Here is a 16,200-nt window from a genome sequence, read left to right on the forward strand (position 1 = left end):
AATCCAATCCTGAAAAACAAGGCAATATAAGCCACAGAAACCCCACCTGCAGGGCTCGTTGGTCTAGGTGTATGATTCTCGCTTAGGGTGCGAGAGGTCCCGGGTTCAAATCCCAGTGCACTGCAGCACCTGTTGCCTCCCACAAGTGTTTTGGTCTGAACGTGCTCTCAGCAAGACAAGATCAGCTTAAAGTTAGAGCATGGTTGCTCTTACTTTGATGATACATGACAGTTGAATATTGAATCTGTCTATAATAACCAGATCCTGTAAATCCATATAAATGTGACATCTGTCTATACTGTCAACTTATTTAATTTAACTTTAAATATGGACAACTGACTGTATAATATTTGAATTAGAACTTAAATGATCAAAAATCACTGTATTTATAAAAACAACATTGGTGCTTTTTATTACCACAGACATCACATTTACAGGATGTCAGGATGTGGTTATTATACACAGTTTCAATATTTAATTGTCATTCAGTCATCTGCTCAAGAGAAGCATGGTTTGTTGTTGATTTCACACTCTAATAGTGATTAACTACAGTATGAAACTGTGTTTTCTCTTCTGTTTTAAGACTCTTGAAATGTCTTCCTAGTTATGTTTTATTGTACATCTCAGGTTAGAGGATCTGGGTGAACGAGTGCAGAGCTGAGAACCAGTTTCCAGGTTTCAGCCTCTGCTCTGGCACAAGTTCAGTCCGGTAAGACAGCAGCCAGTTCCTGTTTTTAATCTTTCTGACTGTTTATAACCACTGTGGTGTCAGGGGTCTTTTACAGTGAGCATTGTCTTGTAGATTGTATTCCTGATGCTGTGATATGAACAACTATGTCTGAAACACTGAACACAGAGGAGCCAGTTTGTCTCAAGAGAATAAAACACTAACAGGTCCTGACTTGTGTGAAGTCTGTCTGCTGCTTGAATCAGCCATTCATTAAATGAACAGTCAGTGCTGATGTTTAAACTCTGATAGTTAAAGACACAGTACATGAGAGGACTCACACTAAGAAAGTTTTCACAATTATTAGTAACATTTTATGTGCAGCTGTTACAAAGGGCCTCAGAATTTACAAATAATCACAAAGGAAACGAAACGTTTTGGTATTTTATTTTATTATTATTGATTTCACCAAAATCCATCACATGATATGCTTTAGCATCTTTTTACTTGTAATATGGATTACTCACATTTTTGTGGTTTTATTTTCTTATTTCCTTCATTTTTATAAACCTGAGCCTTTATTTTGAAAGTCTGCGGATATGACACGTGTAGCTCCCTTTCCCGGTCATTCTGTTCCTGACCGAGAGAGGTCTGTAGTTGATAAAAAAGTTATGTTATTGAGTTTTTAAAGCTAATTTGGGAGCCGTTTTGAGCAAGAGAAAGAAAGTTATTTTCCTGCCATTTTTTTTTCCTGTGTGTGTGTGCGAGTGAATGTGGGTGTTTGTGTGGTGTGCATGTGCTAATCCGCTGTCCATGTAATAGCCTACATGCTAAATTTATGTTATTATTTTTGTTTGGTATTTTGTGGAGAGGATGACTGTCTCACTCACATCCACATTGTTTCATGTCACTATCATACAGGAGTAAAGCTTCAGTGTGAAACCACCCTGCGTCCCGTGTTATTGTGCACAGAACACAACGCAGACCGTTCCGGCTACATTCACCGGTAGTTTTTCTCAGAGGAACAGATAATTAAGTCAAGATCTCAAGAGCAAGTTCTGCTGATGTGGCCGTGGTCACGATTCTGGCTGTTACCTCAGTAAGTACTAGAGGTGGATTTCATTGTTCGTTGTCGAGATTCAGTTCCCGTCGGTCAGTTCGGCAGGATGACTCGTTCATGTAGTTTGTTCGTTCGTTCATTCGTTCAGTCGCACTTCCGAGTACAATGTCGTTCAGCAGTGATTCACGTAACAAACAGTTCTCAGCTCCTCGTTCTCAAACGATCACGCTAACGGTCAACATAACACTGTCGTTCATGACCAATACATAGCTTCAACTTCATGATTATGTGTACTTTTAGACAACACGACAGTTAGCAGCTAACAGCTAAAGCTGGCTAGCCAAGAACGTGTGACTGAACAAGAACGATAGAAGAGAAATCAGTGAACAAAAGAGAACAAGAGCTCCTCATTCTCAAATTATCATCCTAACGGTCAACATAACTGCAGTTCATGGCAAATACATAGCTGCAACTTCATGAAAATGTGTACTTTTAGACAACACGACAGTAAGCAGGTAACAGCTAAAGCTGGCTAGCCAAGAATGAGTGACTGAGTGAGAATTACAGAAGAGAAATCAGTAACGGAACGAGAACGAGAGCTACGAACGAAATTAAATGTTTGGGGGTTTTTTTCATGGAAACGGTTGCTATGCATTCCTGTTTCTCATTGGCTAAAATTTGACGACAGTGTCCTAGACCCAGCATACGATTGGCTGGCTCTCAGTCCTCCTGACCACTCTGATAACTAAGCAGTGAACAACACAGCGACTGGTCTGTGAGAACGAACGAACGAGAGAGAAGTGAAACAGGGAATGAGGTCAGTTCGTTCGCGTTAAAGAGTTGTTTGTTCGAACTGATTCGTTCGCGAACGAGCCATTACTAGTAAGTACAATGTTTTCTTTGTTGTTTGGTGGTGTTCTGTAGTCCTTTCATGAGGATAAGAAGCAGGCTTTAAGTTGTCTTTGATAATCTTATATAAATGATAACATGGCAGAAAAAACGTTATGCATACAGGAAGGATACATTTTTATTACTGAGACAAATCATGAACAACACAATGAAATTGTGATGTAATGTTGTCGTGTGGTTTCACTTCTTTTACTTTTTCCAGCTTGTCCTTTAACTCTGTGCCACTTCCTTTCCTTTCCTGTTGCTTCCATTCCTTCTCTAAATCATCTTTGCCTGTATTCCTTCTTTCCGTCTCAGTTGTGTCAACACTGATGGCAGCTTTCTGGAAAAGTTAGCTGAGGAATCACAGCAGTCTAAAGAAAAGAAGCAGCTTGTGTCGGCCTTGTCTGACTGCACTGCAGCTTTGTCACCAGCAGATGTTGCTAACGTCACATTGACTGAGATAACTTCATACTGAACTTCATACTGAAAAGAAGGACTTCCTGTTAACAGAGCATGATCACTTCCTCACATGCCAGAGATGAACGTAGTTTGAACAAAGACCAGGAAGCAGCCTCTGAGGTTTGTTGTTGATTTCAAACTCTAATAGTGACTAAGTACAGTATGAAACTGCGTTTTCTCTTCTGTTTTCAGACTCTTGAAATGTTTTCCGAGTTATGTTTTATTGTACATCTCAGGTTAGAGAATCTGGGTGAACGAGTGCAGAGCTGAGAACCAGTTTCCAGGTTTCAGCTTCTGCTCAGGCACAAGTTCAGTCCGGTAAGACAGCAGCCAGTTCCTGTTTTTAATCTTTCTGACTGTTTATAACCACTGTGGTGTCAGGGGTCTTTTACAGTGAGCTTTGTCTTGTAGATTGTATTCCTGATGCTGTGATATGAACAACTATGTCTGAAGCTGAGGGAAATTCTGAACACAGAGGAGCCAGTTTGGCTCAAGTGAAGAAAACACTAACAGGTCCTGACTTGTGTGAAGTCTGTCTGCTGCTTGAATCAGCCATTCATTATATGAATAGTCAGTGCTGATGTTTAAACTCTGATAGTTAAAGACACAGTACATGAGAGGACTCACACTAAGAAAGCTTTCACAATTATTAGTCAGATTTTATGTGCAGCTGTTACAACAGGCCTTGGAATTTACAAATGATCACAATATTAGAACCAATCAGAGGTCTGTATATTGAATGATGAGAAATACTGCAGTACCCTCAGTAAATTTCAAACTACTGAATACAGTGTTCCCTCCTTTTACAGACACTGTAAATTCAACACATTTATGACCTAAAACATGTTTGAATAAATGTTCTGTTTGTGTTTCCTTGTTAGTCTCAAGTTAACAGTCAGTCTGCAGTGAACTGGACTGTGAGAGAGTTCAACAAGATGCTTCAGTGTCCAGGGTTTGTGCACCAGAACAGAACCTGAACCATTCTGCCTACAGTCAGGATGGAAGCCAAAAGAAAAAACGCTGACTGTCGGGATGACTGTACAACAAGTCAAAGTGTAAGTTTGATTTTTTAATGTGTAGAATCAGCAATAATTATAATAATAATAATCAACAAAGCTGTACATGTTTTCCCTCATTGTGTTGAAGTTGTGTAAAAAAACAACACCTTATGAGTGTTTGTTTCTACCATTTTTATAAAATAAGGTTCTAAATGATGCTTTTATGTCACCACTAATATCCAAATCAAACCTTTGTCCTTCAGAAGTGTTTTGTGACATGAAATCTAATTTAATTTTAGTTCCTTGTATTTATCTTTATTTTTCTTTACTTCTAAAGTCAGAGGAGGAGTCAGTGAAGGAATTCAGAGATGGAAATGTGTCAACAACCAGCCGGGCGGTGGATCCAGAAACATCACAAGGTGGTAAGATGGTTTCTTACTTTCCTCATTCAGTATCACTGATTTGTGTTCGAGCTTCAAACCAACTGTCAAGTGACAATCAGTTATTTTCTTTCTGCTGCTGTGATTGTGACATGTTGACAAGAACCCACCTACAGACTAACTTGTGTCTGTCTGTCTGACAAGTGTCGCTCTGATGTGAAGTGTCACAAAAAATGCTCTAAAACAGTTTGTGGAAAGATGTTCAGAAATGATTATACAGTTTGTGTGTCTATATCACCGAATGTAAGCTTGTGAAAAAATGCATGAATACAAATACAAGTAAATAATGTAACACATTAAAACTTCTCCCTCAGCTCTCAGGTTCAGGTCCTGGTACTCGTACTAACTTCATGGTCAGCTCTCCTTTGAATGAGAAGCTTTCATGTCAGAAGTTTAACATGTGACATAAGATGTCTCTTTGAAAATGGAAGATCCCCCATAAACAGCAGTGCTTCTCCTCTGGCTGCAGCCAGTACAGGGCAAATCACAGCAGATCCAAACATCAATCTTCCAACCACACCAGGATATGATTGACACGATCTAATCAGATTCTTGGTCTGATCGGAGCAAATCTGAAGAAGCTACATGTGAAACACGTATTTTTCTTCTTCTTGTTTTTATTGTAATTGTTAATAAAATAGTGTCAGTTTTATCCTGGTGTGTGCAGGAATATCGATTCTGTTGATGCGATGTGTCTCTTTACTCGCCCTCTCAGGGCATGAGAGCCTGATGGGTAAATTTTTCAGGACTGGGTTCACTGTCCAATCACAACCAAGCCTACTGTCTGTCCTGCATTCTTCCTGTCTGTGGTCTGTGGAGTTTTCCCTTTTCAAGTGGACAAACCTGCAGCTCCTCTGCAGGTCTGAACCCAGCAGACACACTTCACAGTCCAGTTACGTCACATACAGTCCAAACTTCCTTTAATCTTTTGAGGCTGAAGTGTTCAGGTTGTTTTTAGTCAGGCAGAATTTCCTCACCATTGTTCTGTCTTAGTATTGGATTGCATCATATTGGAAGGTGTTTTTGTAGTTTTTCATCATCATTTTAAGATGAATTACAGTCAGTGTTGGAGAGCAGCCAAGCTACTAGCATAGCTATTTATTTATGATTTTCAAAATCATGTAGCGTTTCCATTAGCCTGCTTTCTTTCTTCTAAATAACATGGAGCAGGACCAAATCTACAGGACTGTTTTATCCTCTTGTGAAGGACAAAAGCTGAAAATGTCTGTTGCTTCAACACAAGCTCAGATTCATGTACCATATAATGTCCACTGTGACATGACCAGAGTGGAATCTGCATTGTTCCTCCTGAATCTGAGGTTCAACAACTGGCCTCACCAAGAGGCTTCACTAGACTTTATTTGTTCTTAATATTTCAGGTCAGTCTGCTCTAACAAAATAGAATCTGTGAACCCTCTTAACATAGTAAGAACATTAACAAAAGGAAAGTGAGTTGTGGTTCCTGATTATTTTGTCTATTTTCTAACAGCTGAAACTCAAGTGGGAAGCACAACAGTCACAGCACAGACTGGAGGTGTCATCAACACTCCTCATATGACTGGTGTCAACATAGGAAGAGACAATAATACCAATATCACCATTAATTACACAGGTAAATGTTCCCTCTGAAGTAATACGTTAAATTAAAAACTTTTATACTTGATTTTGTGCTTGCTTAAAATGTCGCCACCAAAACAGACTTTTAAAGATTTAGGGTTTTTAAAAGATGTTGTATGTTTCTGTTTCAGACCGACTTCCAAACAGAACAGATGACATCACTGATGTTTCTACTAAAACCAAAGGTATTCAGCTGTTTAAACACATAAACACATACAACATACCTGTATATTTAACAAGGTTTTTCACAGCGAAATAATTAAAAAAGTTCACCATACTTCTACCATTAAAACATGACTAGATTCAGATATTATGACACAGAATATATTATGAAGATGACACACTTAAAGCTGCAAATGTGATTTTATCATCCTGTAAAGTTATTGGCTATCAGCTTTTCTTTCCCGTCATCTGCCCGTTTTGTACTTTATGTGATTATTTTGGTTTCTGAATAGATGCTGAACTGAGTCTTGCTTTTCTGCCAGCCTTAGAGCATGATGCCCTCTAGTGTTATGTATCCATCAAGATCATTTTGGTGTAAAATGCTGATTATTGGAGATATAGAGATGTCTGTCCTCTGGAATGAAAGTGAATAGTGCTGAAAGTGCCAAGCAAAGTAAATTTGCCAACCAAATCATCACGCAGAAGCTTGTCTCTGCTCTTGGACGATAGGCTCGTGTTCATGACATCACAGAATGTAAACAAAAATGGCCTTGACCACACTGAGATTAAATGATAGCTAGTTAAGTTAGCGTACTTAGCTAAAACCATGAGTAGATGCACACTTCCGTATGTGCTGTGATACTGTGCAGAAAATAGTTCTTACATGAAACTACTCACAACAACATCTGTGGATTATTTTGAGTAACTGGGTCATCATTTCTGGAAACACAGCAGACATCTCTAAGGCCAATATCTCAGCACCTCACAATAAAACAATCTAGATGTATAACATGACAGGTCAGAGGAATAAATATTTTTGATTAGGGGTTAACTGTCCCATTAAGTATTAAGTTGAATCTGTGTGAGTTTGTCCGAAAGTTTAGCACACATCTGCACACACATAAACAGATGTTTCTCCTTTCATATGACCTGTTTGCTGCAGTACTGCAGTGAAGCTGCAGCGGTAAAAGGGGAAGCTGCACTTGAGAATTGTCACCACTAGATAGCAGCAGAGTGCATGAATCCTGATGACAGGAATTTACTTTATACCCAGTTTGACCACAATGTGATCAGCAATCGCATCATTGCGCTGCCCGTCTTTCAGCTGGTTGATTCCACAGGAAGCGGATATATGTTATATTAATAACTTTAACAGCCCTATTAATTAAAATGCTAGTTCTTATGACCTGTCCTGTCCGTAGAGTGAGATCTGCACACCACATACACACACACAGACGCACTGCAGTGCTTTTCCTCCAGTTAAACTTTGCTCAGTGTGCCCACATACAGCCACCATTTGGCACTAGAGGGGCTCTGTTAATATGGACTGAGACAATGAAGTGGTAAAACAGTGTCTGGTTCCACAGGGAGGAGAGAAAAACTCAGGGCCCTGGCCTGTTTACTATAATCTGGCTTGCTCACATGTCCCATCTGGTGGTTGTTGGTGACCACTGCAGTTAATGCAAAATCAGCTCGATGATAGATAGAATAGAACAGATGTCCCCCTCCTTTTCTGCTGTGTTGTGGCACCTTCAAATCCATGGCAGTGGCGTCCTCTGAAATGAGAAACATCTGTAGTATTTGCTAACTTGGAAGAGTACGAGAAATAAATCTTATTCATGTAACTATGATCTCATTTATCTTTCAGGAAACATCCAAAAGTGCAAAGCTGATCTAAAATCTTACCTTGAATCTAAAACTGAGAATCTGTCTCAAGGAACACAGGAAGATGCATCAACTCTGTTGCACAAGTTCTATACGGAGCTTTACATCACAGAGGGAGACAGTGGGGAGGTTAATAGTGAACACGAAGTTGTTGAATTAGGCTGCAAAAGGAGTTCAAGTTCGCAAGAAAAAATTAACCTCAATGACATTTTTAAACCGTTATCAAAAAAAGAAAATCCTCCCAAGAGAGTTCTGACCAAGGGAAACGCTGGGATTGGAAAAACTGTCGCTGTGCAGAAATTCACTCATGACTGGGCGACTGGAACAGCCAACCAGACTACTGACTTCATATTTCCATTCACATTCAGAGAGCTGAATTTAATACAACATAAGTGTTGGAGTCTTAAAGAGTTAATAGGTCACTATTTTGAAGAAGTGAGGGATTTAGAGACCTCAGACTACAACAGTTCAAGTATTCTGTTCATCCTTGACGGCCTGGATGAAAGCAGACTGCCTCTGGACTTTGAGAAAAATGAGATGTGCCGGAGTATTACAGACACTACAACATTAGACTGCCTACTAACCAACTTAATCAAAGGGACACTGCTCCACAAAGCCTCAGTCTGGATCACAAGTAGACCAGCAGCAGCCACTAAGATTCCCTCCAAGTTCATCCACAGGGTGACCGAGGTTCAAGGCTTTAATGATGAGCAAAAGGAGGAATACTTTCAGAAGAAAGTCCATGACAAGGATAATGCTCAGAAGATCCTCAATCATCTTCAGTCCAAACCGTTAAGAAGTCTTTACATCATGTGCCACATCCCAATCTTCTGTTGGATTTCAGCCACTGTGCTCCTGAGTCTCCTCACAGAAACTCCTGAAGGTGACCTACCGAAGACTGTGACTGAACTGTACACACACTTCCTGATCATCCAGACCAAATGTAAAAATAAGAAGGATTATCAGAAGGAGGAAACAGACGAAGATGTGATCATGAAATTAGGAAAGCTGGCATTTGAACAGCTGCAGAAGGGCAACTTAGTATTCTATGAAGATGACATGAGAAGTTGCCAGATTGATCTGACAGAAGCTGCTGTTTATTCAGGAGTTTGTACACAGCTGATAAGAAAAGAAGCTGGTCTTCACAAACAAGTGATGTACTCTTTCATACATTTAACTGTTCAGGAGTTTCTTGCAGCTCTGTATGTGTTACAAACCTTCATAGATAGCGGAAAGAATCTGCTTCTCAGCAAGACAAGTTTAAAAGGGCCATCAGAAAACAGGAAACCTCCCCTCCATCTCCTCCAGAAGAGAGCAGTGGATATGGCATTAGCTAACGATCATGGACGATGGGACTTGTTCCTGCGCTTCCTGCTTGGTCTTTCACAGGAAAAGAATCAGGAGCTTCTTCAGAGAGAATTTAAATTCAAAAGAAGATGTCCAGGGAATGACCAGAACACAATTAGCTACATTCACGAGGAGATCAAGAATCCATTCCGTGATAACAAAGTCATCAATCTGTTCCACTGTCTAAATGAGTTGGGTGACCAGTCTCTGCTTGAGCAAGTCCAACAGTACCAGAACTCAGGAGATGTTGGTAAAATCTCACCTGCACATTGGTCAGCTATGGCATTTCTGCTGCTCAGTTCCGATGAAGACCTGGATGTCTTCGACCTGAAAAAATACTATGGATCAGATGAAGTTCTGGAGAGGCTGCTGCCGGTGCTCAAAGTATCAAAGACAGCTTTGTAAGTGTTCAACCTCAAGATACCAAACTGCTCTGTGTGTTTAAATATAGGAGAGAATGTCTGTAAAATGTTGACTGTCATTGTGTTTTTCTCTTTAGGTTGAGTAGCTGTAACCTCACAGACAGTTGTTGTAAGCCTATTTCATCAGTTCTCAGCTTGAAGTCTTCTGGTCTGGAGGAGTTGGACCTGAGCATGAACAGACTGGAGGGCTCTGGACTGAAGCTGATTTCTGATGGTCTTAGAAGTGCTAACTGCAAACTTCAGACACTTCGGTAAGAATATCCTGATAAATGGTGTGTTTGCAGTGTCCAACATAACATTTTTTGCTTACTGGCCCGCTTCCAGTATATTTGAGTTTTACTGGCCCCATGTGTAAAAAGAAACGCTGTTACTGTGATGATACATGACACTTAAATATTGAATCTGTGTCTATAATAACCACACTCTGACATGTAAATGTGACATCTGTCTTGATTCATTTAATTTAACTTAAAATATGGACAACTGGCTGCATAATATATGAATCAGAAACAGAAATGCTTTACAGCAGCTCCCATTCAAAGTCAAGAATATTGAGAAAAATAGTAGTAATAATGATGATGATAATAATAATAATAATAATAATAATAATAATAAGCTATATATATATATGCTGCATATTTGTAATAGAAGCCTACTGCAACTGTACTTTTTATTTTACCATTAAATGTTATTTTATGCATTATCATATTCTATAATGTTCTGTCATGGACTATGTCACTTCACTGCTAACAGAAAAGAAAGCAGCTCACTGCCAGTTGCAACTTCTTATCGTGATCTGCAGTCTTTGTTAATTTTTTGTCATGATTGTTATTATTAGTATCCATCAACAATCACAGTTACATGCCAGGATGTGGTTATTATAGACATTTTTAAACTGTCATGTATCATCACAGTAACAGTGTTGCATACATTAGCAGCTGTAAACACATAAAAACAGGATAAAACACATCATGTGGTCCTCTTGCAGGTGCAGGTGTATATTTTGGTAAATAACCACCGGTTCCAAATAAATGCCATGTCTAATTTAATTTGAAAAAACATCAAGGAAGAAGACGTGACCACTGACACTGCACGATTTTCTTCTTTGCCCCTATCACATGTTGTGCCCAGAGGGATGCCAGAGAGTTAACAGAGAAGCTGGCAAAGTGTGTGACATTTTCATCCCGGATTTTTGTGAGGAGGGAATTAAACGCTTGTCCCAAATAAACGCCTGATCTGTTAAGTGATTGAAACAAATAAACCCCCTCTATTATTTGGTATTTTACGTTAGTTCCCGCACCATCAGCACGAGCTGAACAATATAAGCCGGTCAATCCCAAAGCTGGTGTCATGTTTGAAGCAGCAACAGGAGAGGGAGGGGAGGGGAGAGGAGGCAGCTGCAGCGAGTGCAGACTAGAGCGGCCAGAGAGACTGAGCGACTGTAGTGAGGCAGTTGTGCAAAACTGCGGATAAGAGGCTGAAAAAGTGTGGGTGTTGAACCCTCTCACCGGGAAAAGTGTGGGGGTTAAAACACACACATCCCCCCACGGGCGCGACGCCCCTGCCGCGGTCAGCCTTCGCCAGAAACTGCCGACATAATTCACAATACATTACACCGTCGTGGTGGTTCAGCCAGGTATACTGATCCCTCCACCTCGGGAGAATTCCCCTTTTCCTCCTCTCTGACTCGTAGCACTCCTTCGCCGACATTTTTCCGAATCACTTTACCGCTGTCACTCTAAGCATTTCCCGCATGCATTCTAGCAAATGACGATTGTCGTACGGGCAGTGACTGGCCAATCACTGTAATCAGTGTAATCAGCATGCCCTGCACCTACTTTTACTAGCTTTAATAGCCCCATTCACAGTGCCGTTTGCATGTGGGGATCCTGCGCCAATTCTCCGCACCCTCCTCTGTGTGAAAGTTTCAGATGCTGAGAGGGGGGAAATTTTGCTCTGGCACTGATCCGCCTCTGGAGGTAATATCAGGGCCGCATTATTGGTGAGCCGTCCAAGTGTGAACGAATAAGATGGAGGCGCGGAGCGAGGGCGTGTCGGTCTGACAGTCTGATAACTACACAGGTCCTTCACTCAATGAAATACAGAGAAATGCCCCACAAAGCAACGTTACAAGACAAAAAAAGTATTTTGGCACCTCTTCAGCCAAAACTATCAAATAAAGCCATAAAAGGCAAAAAAAGAAATGAGATAAAATAAATAAGACGTGTACAGAATGAGTGAGTGTTTTCAGACACTGAGTGTGTCAAAATACAGTTAGAAGTTAACTCAAGCAGAGAGAAAGTCTTCACATGTGTACTGTACTTTTTTCAGGGTGAATGGCTGTAATCTGTCATGGAGAAGCTGTGAAACTCTGTCCTCAGTTCTCAGCTCCCAGTCCTCTAGTCTGAGAGAGGTGGACCTGAATAGGAACGACCTGCAGGATTCAGGAGTGAACTCACTGTCTGTTGGACTGAAGAATCCACACTGTAAACTGGAGACTCTCAGGTCAGGATTATAAAAGACATGTACAGAGTGAACAATAACTGTTCCTTTATGTTGTCATTGTTATCCTGTCATTTTATCAGTTCTCTTTTCAGACACTGCCCTGAAACTGAGTGTAGCAAAATACAGCTGTAAATTAAATCAAACAGAGAGACAAGTTTTCTCATGTGTACTGTACTTTTTTTCAGTCTGAGTGGCTGTAATCTGTCAGAGAGAAGCTGTGAAGCTCTGTCCTCAGTTCTCAGCTCCCAGTCCTGTAGTCTGAGAGAACTGGACCTGAGTAACAATGGCCTGCGGGATTCAGGAGTGAAGCCGCTGTCTGTTGGACTGAAGAGTCCACACTGTAAACTGGAGACTCTCAGGTCTGACTTCAGTTTCTGTTAAATGACTACTCAAATGTTTCTTGGCATCTGATTAAAATTAGCTTTTATATATTTATATATTTATATATATATATATATATATATATATATATATATATATATATATGTATATGTATATATGTGTATATATATATATATATATATATATATATATATATATATATATATGTATATATATATATATATATATATGTATATATATATATATATATATATATATATATATGTATATATGTATATATATATATATATATATATATATATATATATATATATATGTATATATATGTATATATATATATATATATATATATATATATATATATATATATATATATATATATGTGTGTGTGTATTTATGTATATATATGTATGTGTATATATCATATCCGCAGTAAAGTGGATGCGCATTTAGAGAGGAATTGCTCCCTCTTTTAAATTTGAGCGAGCGTGGAGCGATTTCGCCGGAGCTGAATTAAATTTTAAGTGAGCGGAGAGCGGTGTTTGAGCGGAGCTGTCTGGTATAACTTTGAGTGATGGAGCAAAGCGGCCAACACCCACGTAAGCGGGGAGCAGAAATTCTCGCTGCTCATTTCCGCTCACATGCTCTGCCCAGTACACACGAGTAGTCTAATACTAGCGCATATAACAATAATAAAATGTATTTATCTGTGCTTCAAACGTTCGGGCAGCCATGGACAGGTAGCTAGGCTACTTACATGTTTAAGGTGGTACATCATGTTCGTCATGGGGGAGTGATAGGCGAAGTTTTTCTTGCAAAGTTTGCATGTCACCTTCTTGGGGTCATCCTTCTTCTTTTCAAAATGATCCCATATTTTAGACGTCTTTCCCGACATGGTTGGCTATTAATTGTTAACTGTCTAATCGTGATGTAGAAGGGACCTGCCGTGTTAAAAAACAAGCACTGACAGTGAGTGACTGTCACGACTTCCTGTATCTGGCTCTTCAGCCTTCACATAGATTTTGACTTCATTTTGACAAGACATGGTTCCAAATGTTTTTTTGTTTTTTTTTACTGCGACCAATCGACCAATGAAATTTTGGCAGGCTAATGAGTTTTTGGTCAGACCAGTGCTTGGTCGACTATTTGGGGGCAGCCTTCCTTCTACTAGTTCTCTTTTCAGACCCTGCTCTGAAAGTGAGTGTTTCAAAATACAGTTAGAAGTTTACTTAAGCAGAAGGAAAAGTCTGCACATGTGTACTGTATTTTCTTTTCAGGCTGAGTGGCTGTAATCTGTCAGAGAGAAGCTGTGGAGCCCTGTCCTCAGTTCTCAGCTCCCAGTCCTCTAGTCTGAGAAAGGTGGACCTGAGTAACAACAACCTGCTTGATTCAGGAGTGAAGCCGCTGTCTGTTGGACTGAAGAGTCCACACTGTAAACTGGAAACTCTCAGGTCAGGAATAAAAAAGACGTGTACAAAGTGAACAATAACTGTTCCTTTGTGTAGTCATTGATCTCCTGTCATTTTACCAGTCCTCTTTTCAGACACTGCTCTGAAAGTGAGTGTGTCAAAATACAATTAGAAGTTAACTCAAGCAGGGCGAAAAGTCTTCACATGTATACTGTACTTTTTTTCAGGGTGAGTGGCTGTAATCTGTCAGCGAGAAGCTGTGAAGCTCTGTCCTCAGTTCTCAGCTCCCAGTCCTCTAGTCTGAGAGAGGTGGACCTGAGTAACAACAACCTGCAGGATTCAGGAGTGGAGCTGCTGTCTGTTGGACTGAAGAGTCCACACTGTAAACTGGAGACTCTCAGGTCAGGCTTAAAAAGATGTGTACAGAGTGAACAATAACTGATCCTTAATGTCGTCATTGCTCTCCTGTCATTTTACCGGTTCTCTTTTCAGACACTGCTCTGAAAGTGAGTGTGTCAAAATATAGTTAGAAGTTTACTCAAGCAGAGAGAAAAGTTTTCACATGTGTACTCTACATTTTTTTTGTTCAGGGTGAATGGCTGTAATCTGTCAGAGAGAAGCTGTGAAACTCTTTCCTCAGTTCTCAGCTCCCAGTCCACTAGTCTGAGAAAGGTGGACCTGGGTAATAACGACCTGCAGGATTCAGGAGTGGAGCAGCTGTCTGTTGGACTGAAGAGTCCACACTGTAAACTGGAGACTCTCAGGTCTGACTTCAGTTACTGTTAAATGACTACTCAAATGTTGTTTGGCATCTGATTAAAATTAGCTTGAGATACTTTCTATCAAACGTTTGTAGGTGTTTTGGACATTATGTGTTGTTCATTTATTGAAATGTACAGTGAGGTTATATTCATCAGTCAACATATCATCTCTAATCAGTGTTACAGTTGTCAATAACAAACAGAGTTTGATCAAATAACTTTGTGTTTCCCCTCAGCTCTATGAATTGTTGCATCTTACAGACCTTTTTTTTGTCTTCGTTTTTAAAAAAAAAAAATTTATTTCTACAACTTTACAGTTTGTTATGTGGTTACAGAGCTTTGCAAGTGCAGCTGACTGTATTTTGAATATTTTCTGATGTCACAGCATCCCTGCTGTCAAGACCAAAATAATTTTCACGTTTCCTCCGTGGCCTATTCAGTCTCTACCGTGAGCGCATCCTGTGTCTTTTGACTCTCGACTGTGAGGCAAACTTATATAGCAATTAAACTTACAACAGGGAAAAAAACATCAAAAGGAGTAGGGCCCTATAAAATCCATTTTGTTTTTTCCCAATTTCCGTTTTATTTTTCCCCAAATTCCGTTTTTTCCTTTTTATTTTGGGGAATTCAGTTTTTTCCGTTTAAATTTTGGGAATCCATTTTTTTTTTTTATACCTATTACTCTTATTTTACTACTAAAACAATGTTTCTTTAATGTAATTGAGAAGGTGTACACAAATAAAATAGAAATTACCTTAAATTTATTGAGGTGACAAACACATTTCCTCAATACTGTACCGTAGATTACACTAAAGTGCATCAAAAACATCTGATTTTATCATGTCTTCATACAGTAGTATATTTGTGTTTTTATGGTTTTAATTTGGGTTTCATTGAATAAAAACATGGTCAGCTCTCAGGCAGATCCAGTTAATGTTTGCATACCAAAATTGTTCTGAAAATTTAAGTTTTAAATATTCCAAAAATTAGCAAAGATGACCAACAAAATGAGAAATTATACTCATGACGTTATGTCAATAACATACTAACCAGCTAGCAGTGAAAACACCAACCCTCCCCCTGTCCTCTGAGCTCCCAGCCCAGGCAGAGTCAGCTAAGAGGGCTGTGGCTAATGGGGCTAGCTAGCTAACAGCAGCTAATGTTAACACCAGTTAACTGTCATTCTGGTGATATGCTGGTAATATGAATCGGGCAGGTGGCTAACTCTCTCGCATTACAACTGTAATTATGATTTCTCAGGTCTGCTTCTTTGCAAAACAACAGTTCACCTAACACATACAAGTTGTTCGGGAACTGCTCGGCTCTGTACTGAGGGGTTAATGTCGAGTCTCTCAGTTTTTTCGCTGACGAAGACAGAGCCGTGGGCAGCTGCTTCGCCATGCTTACATTGTTTTGACAGGGGGTTGGGGGGTGGGGACTTGTTGTGCCACACAG

The 16,200-nt window shown here is 39.7% G+C and overlaps 2 protein-coding genes across 8 annotated transcripts in view; one reads left to right on the top strand and one right to left on the bottom strand.

The window, feature by feature from the left end:
• LOC115573677 (NACHT, LRR and PYD domains-containing protein 3-like) overlaps positions 1-16,200 on the bottom strand; it is a 249,496-nt gene that overhangs the window by 145,381 nt on the left and 87,915 nt on the right. The gene's annotated exons all lie outside the window — the stretch shown is intronic.
• LOC115574855 (NLR family CARD domain-containing protein 3-like) lies at positions 598-14,561 on the top strand. Of its 7 annotated transcripts, none has more exons than XM_030406514.1 (10): positions 3,103-3,197; positions 3,314-3,395; positions 3,959-4,132; positions 4,413-4,497; positions 6,005-6,127; positions 6,264-6,317; positions 7,943-9,707; positions 9,806-9,979; positions 12,060-12,233; positions 14,212-14,561. In XM_030406514.1, exons 3-10 carry the CDS (start codon positions 4,076-4,078, stop codon positions 14,420-14,422), a joined length of 2,643 nt encoding a protein of 880 aa, XP_030262374.1. In that variant the 5' UTR covers positions 3,103-3,197; positions 3,314-3,395; positions 3,959-4,075; the 3' UTR covers positions 14,423-14,561. The 7 variants fall into 7 exon arrangements, with proteins under 7 accessions (XP_030262699.1, XP_030262374.1, XP_030262791.1 ...); XM_030406931.1 differs by having other exon boundaries at positions 4,413-4,494; XM_030406682.1 differs by adding an exon at positions 3,489-3,590 and having other exon boundaries at positions 3,146-3,395.

The sequence above is a fragment of the Sparus aurata genome, chromosome 1 (assembly GCF_900880675.1).
Source record: "Sparus aurata chromosome 1, fSpaAur1.1, whole genome shotgun sequence".
NCBI lineage: Eukaryota > Metazoa > Chordata > Actinopteri > Spariformes > Sparidae > Sparus > Sparus aurata.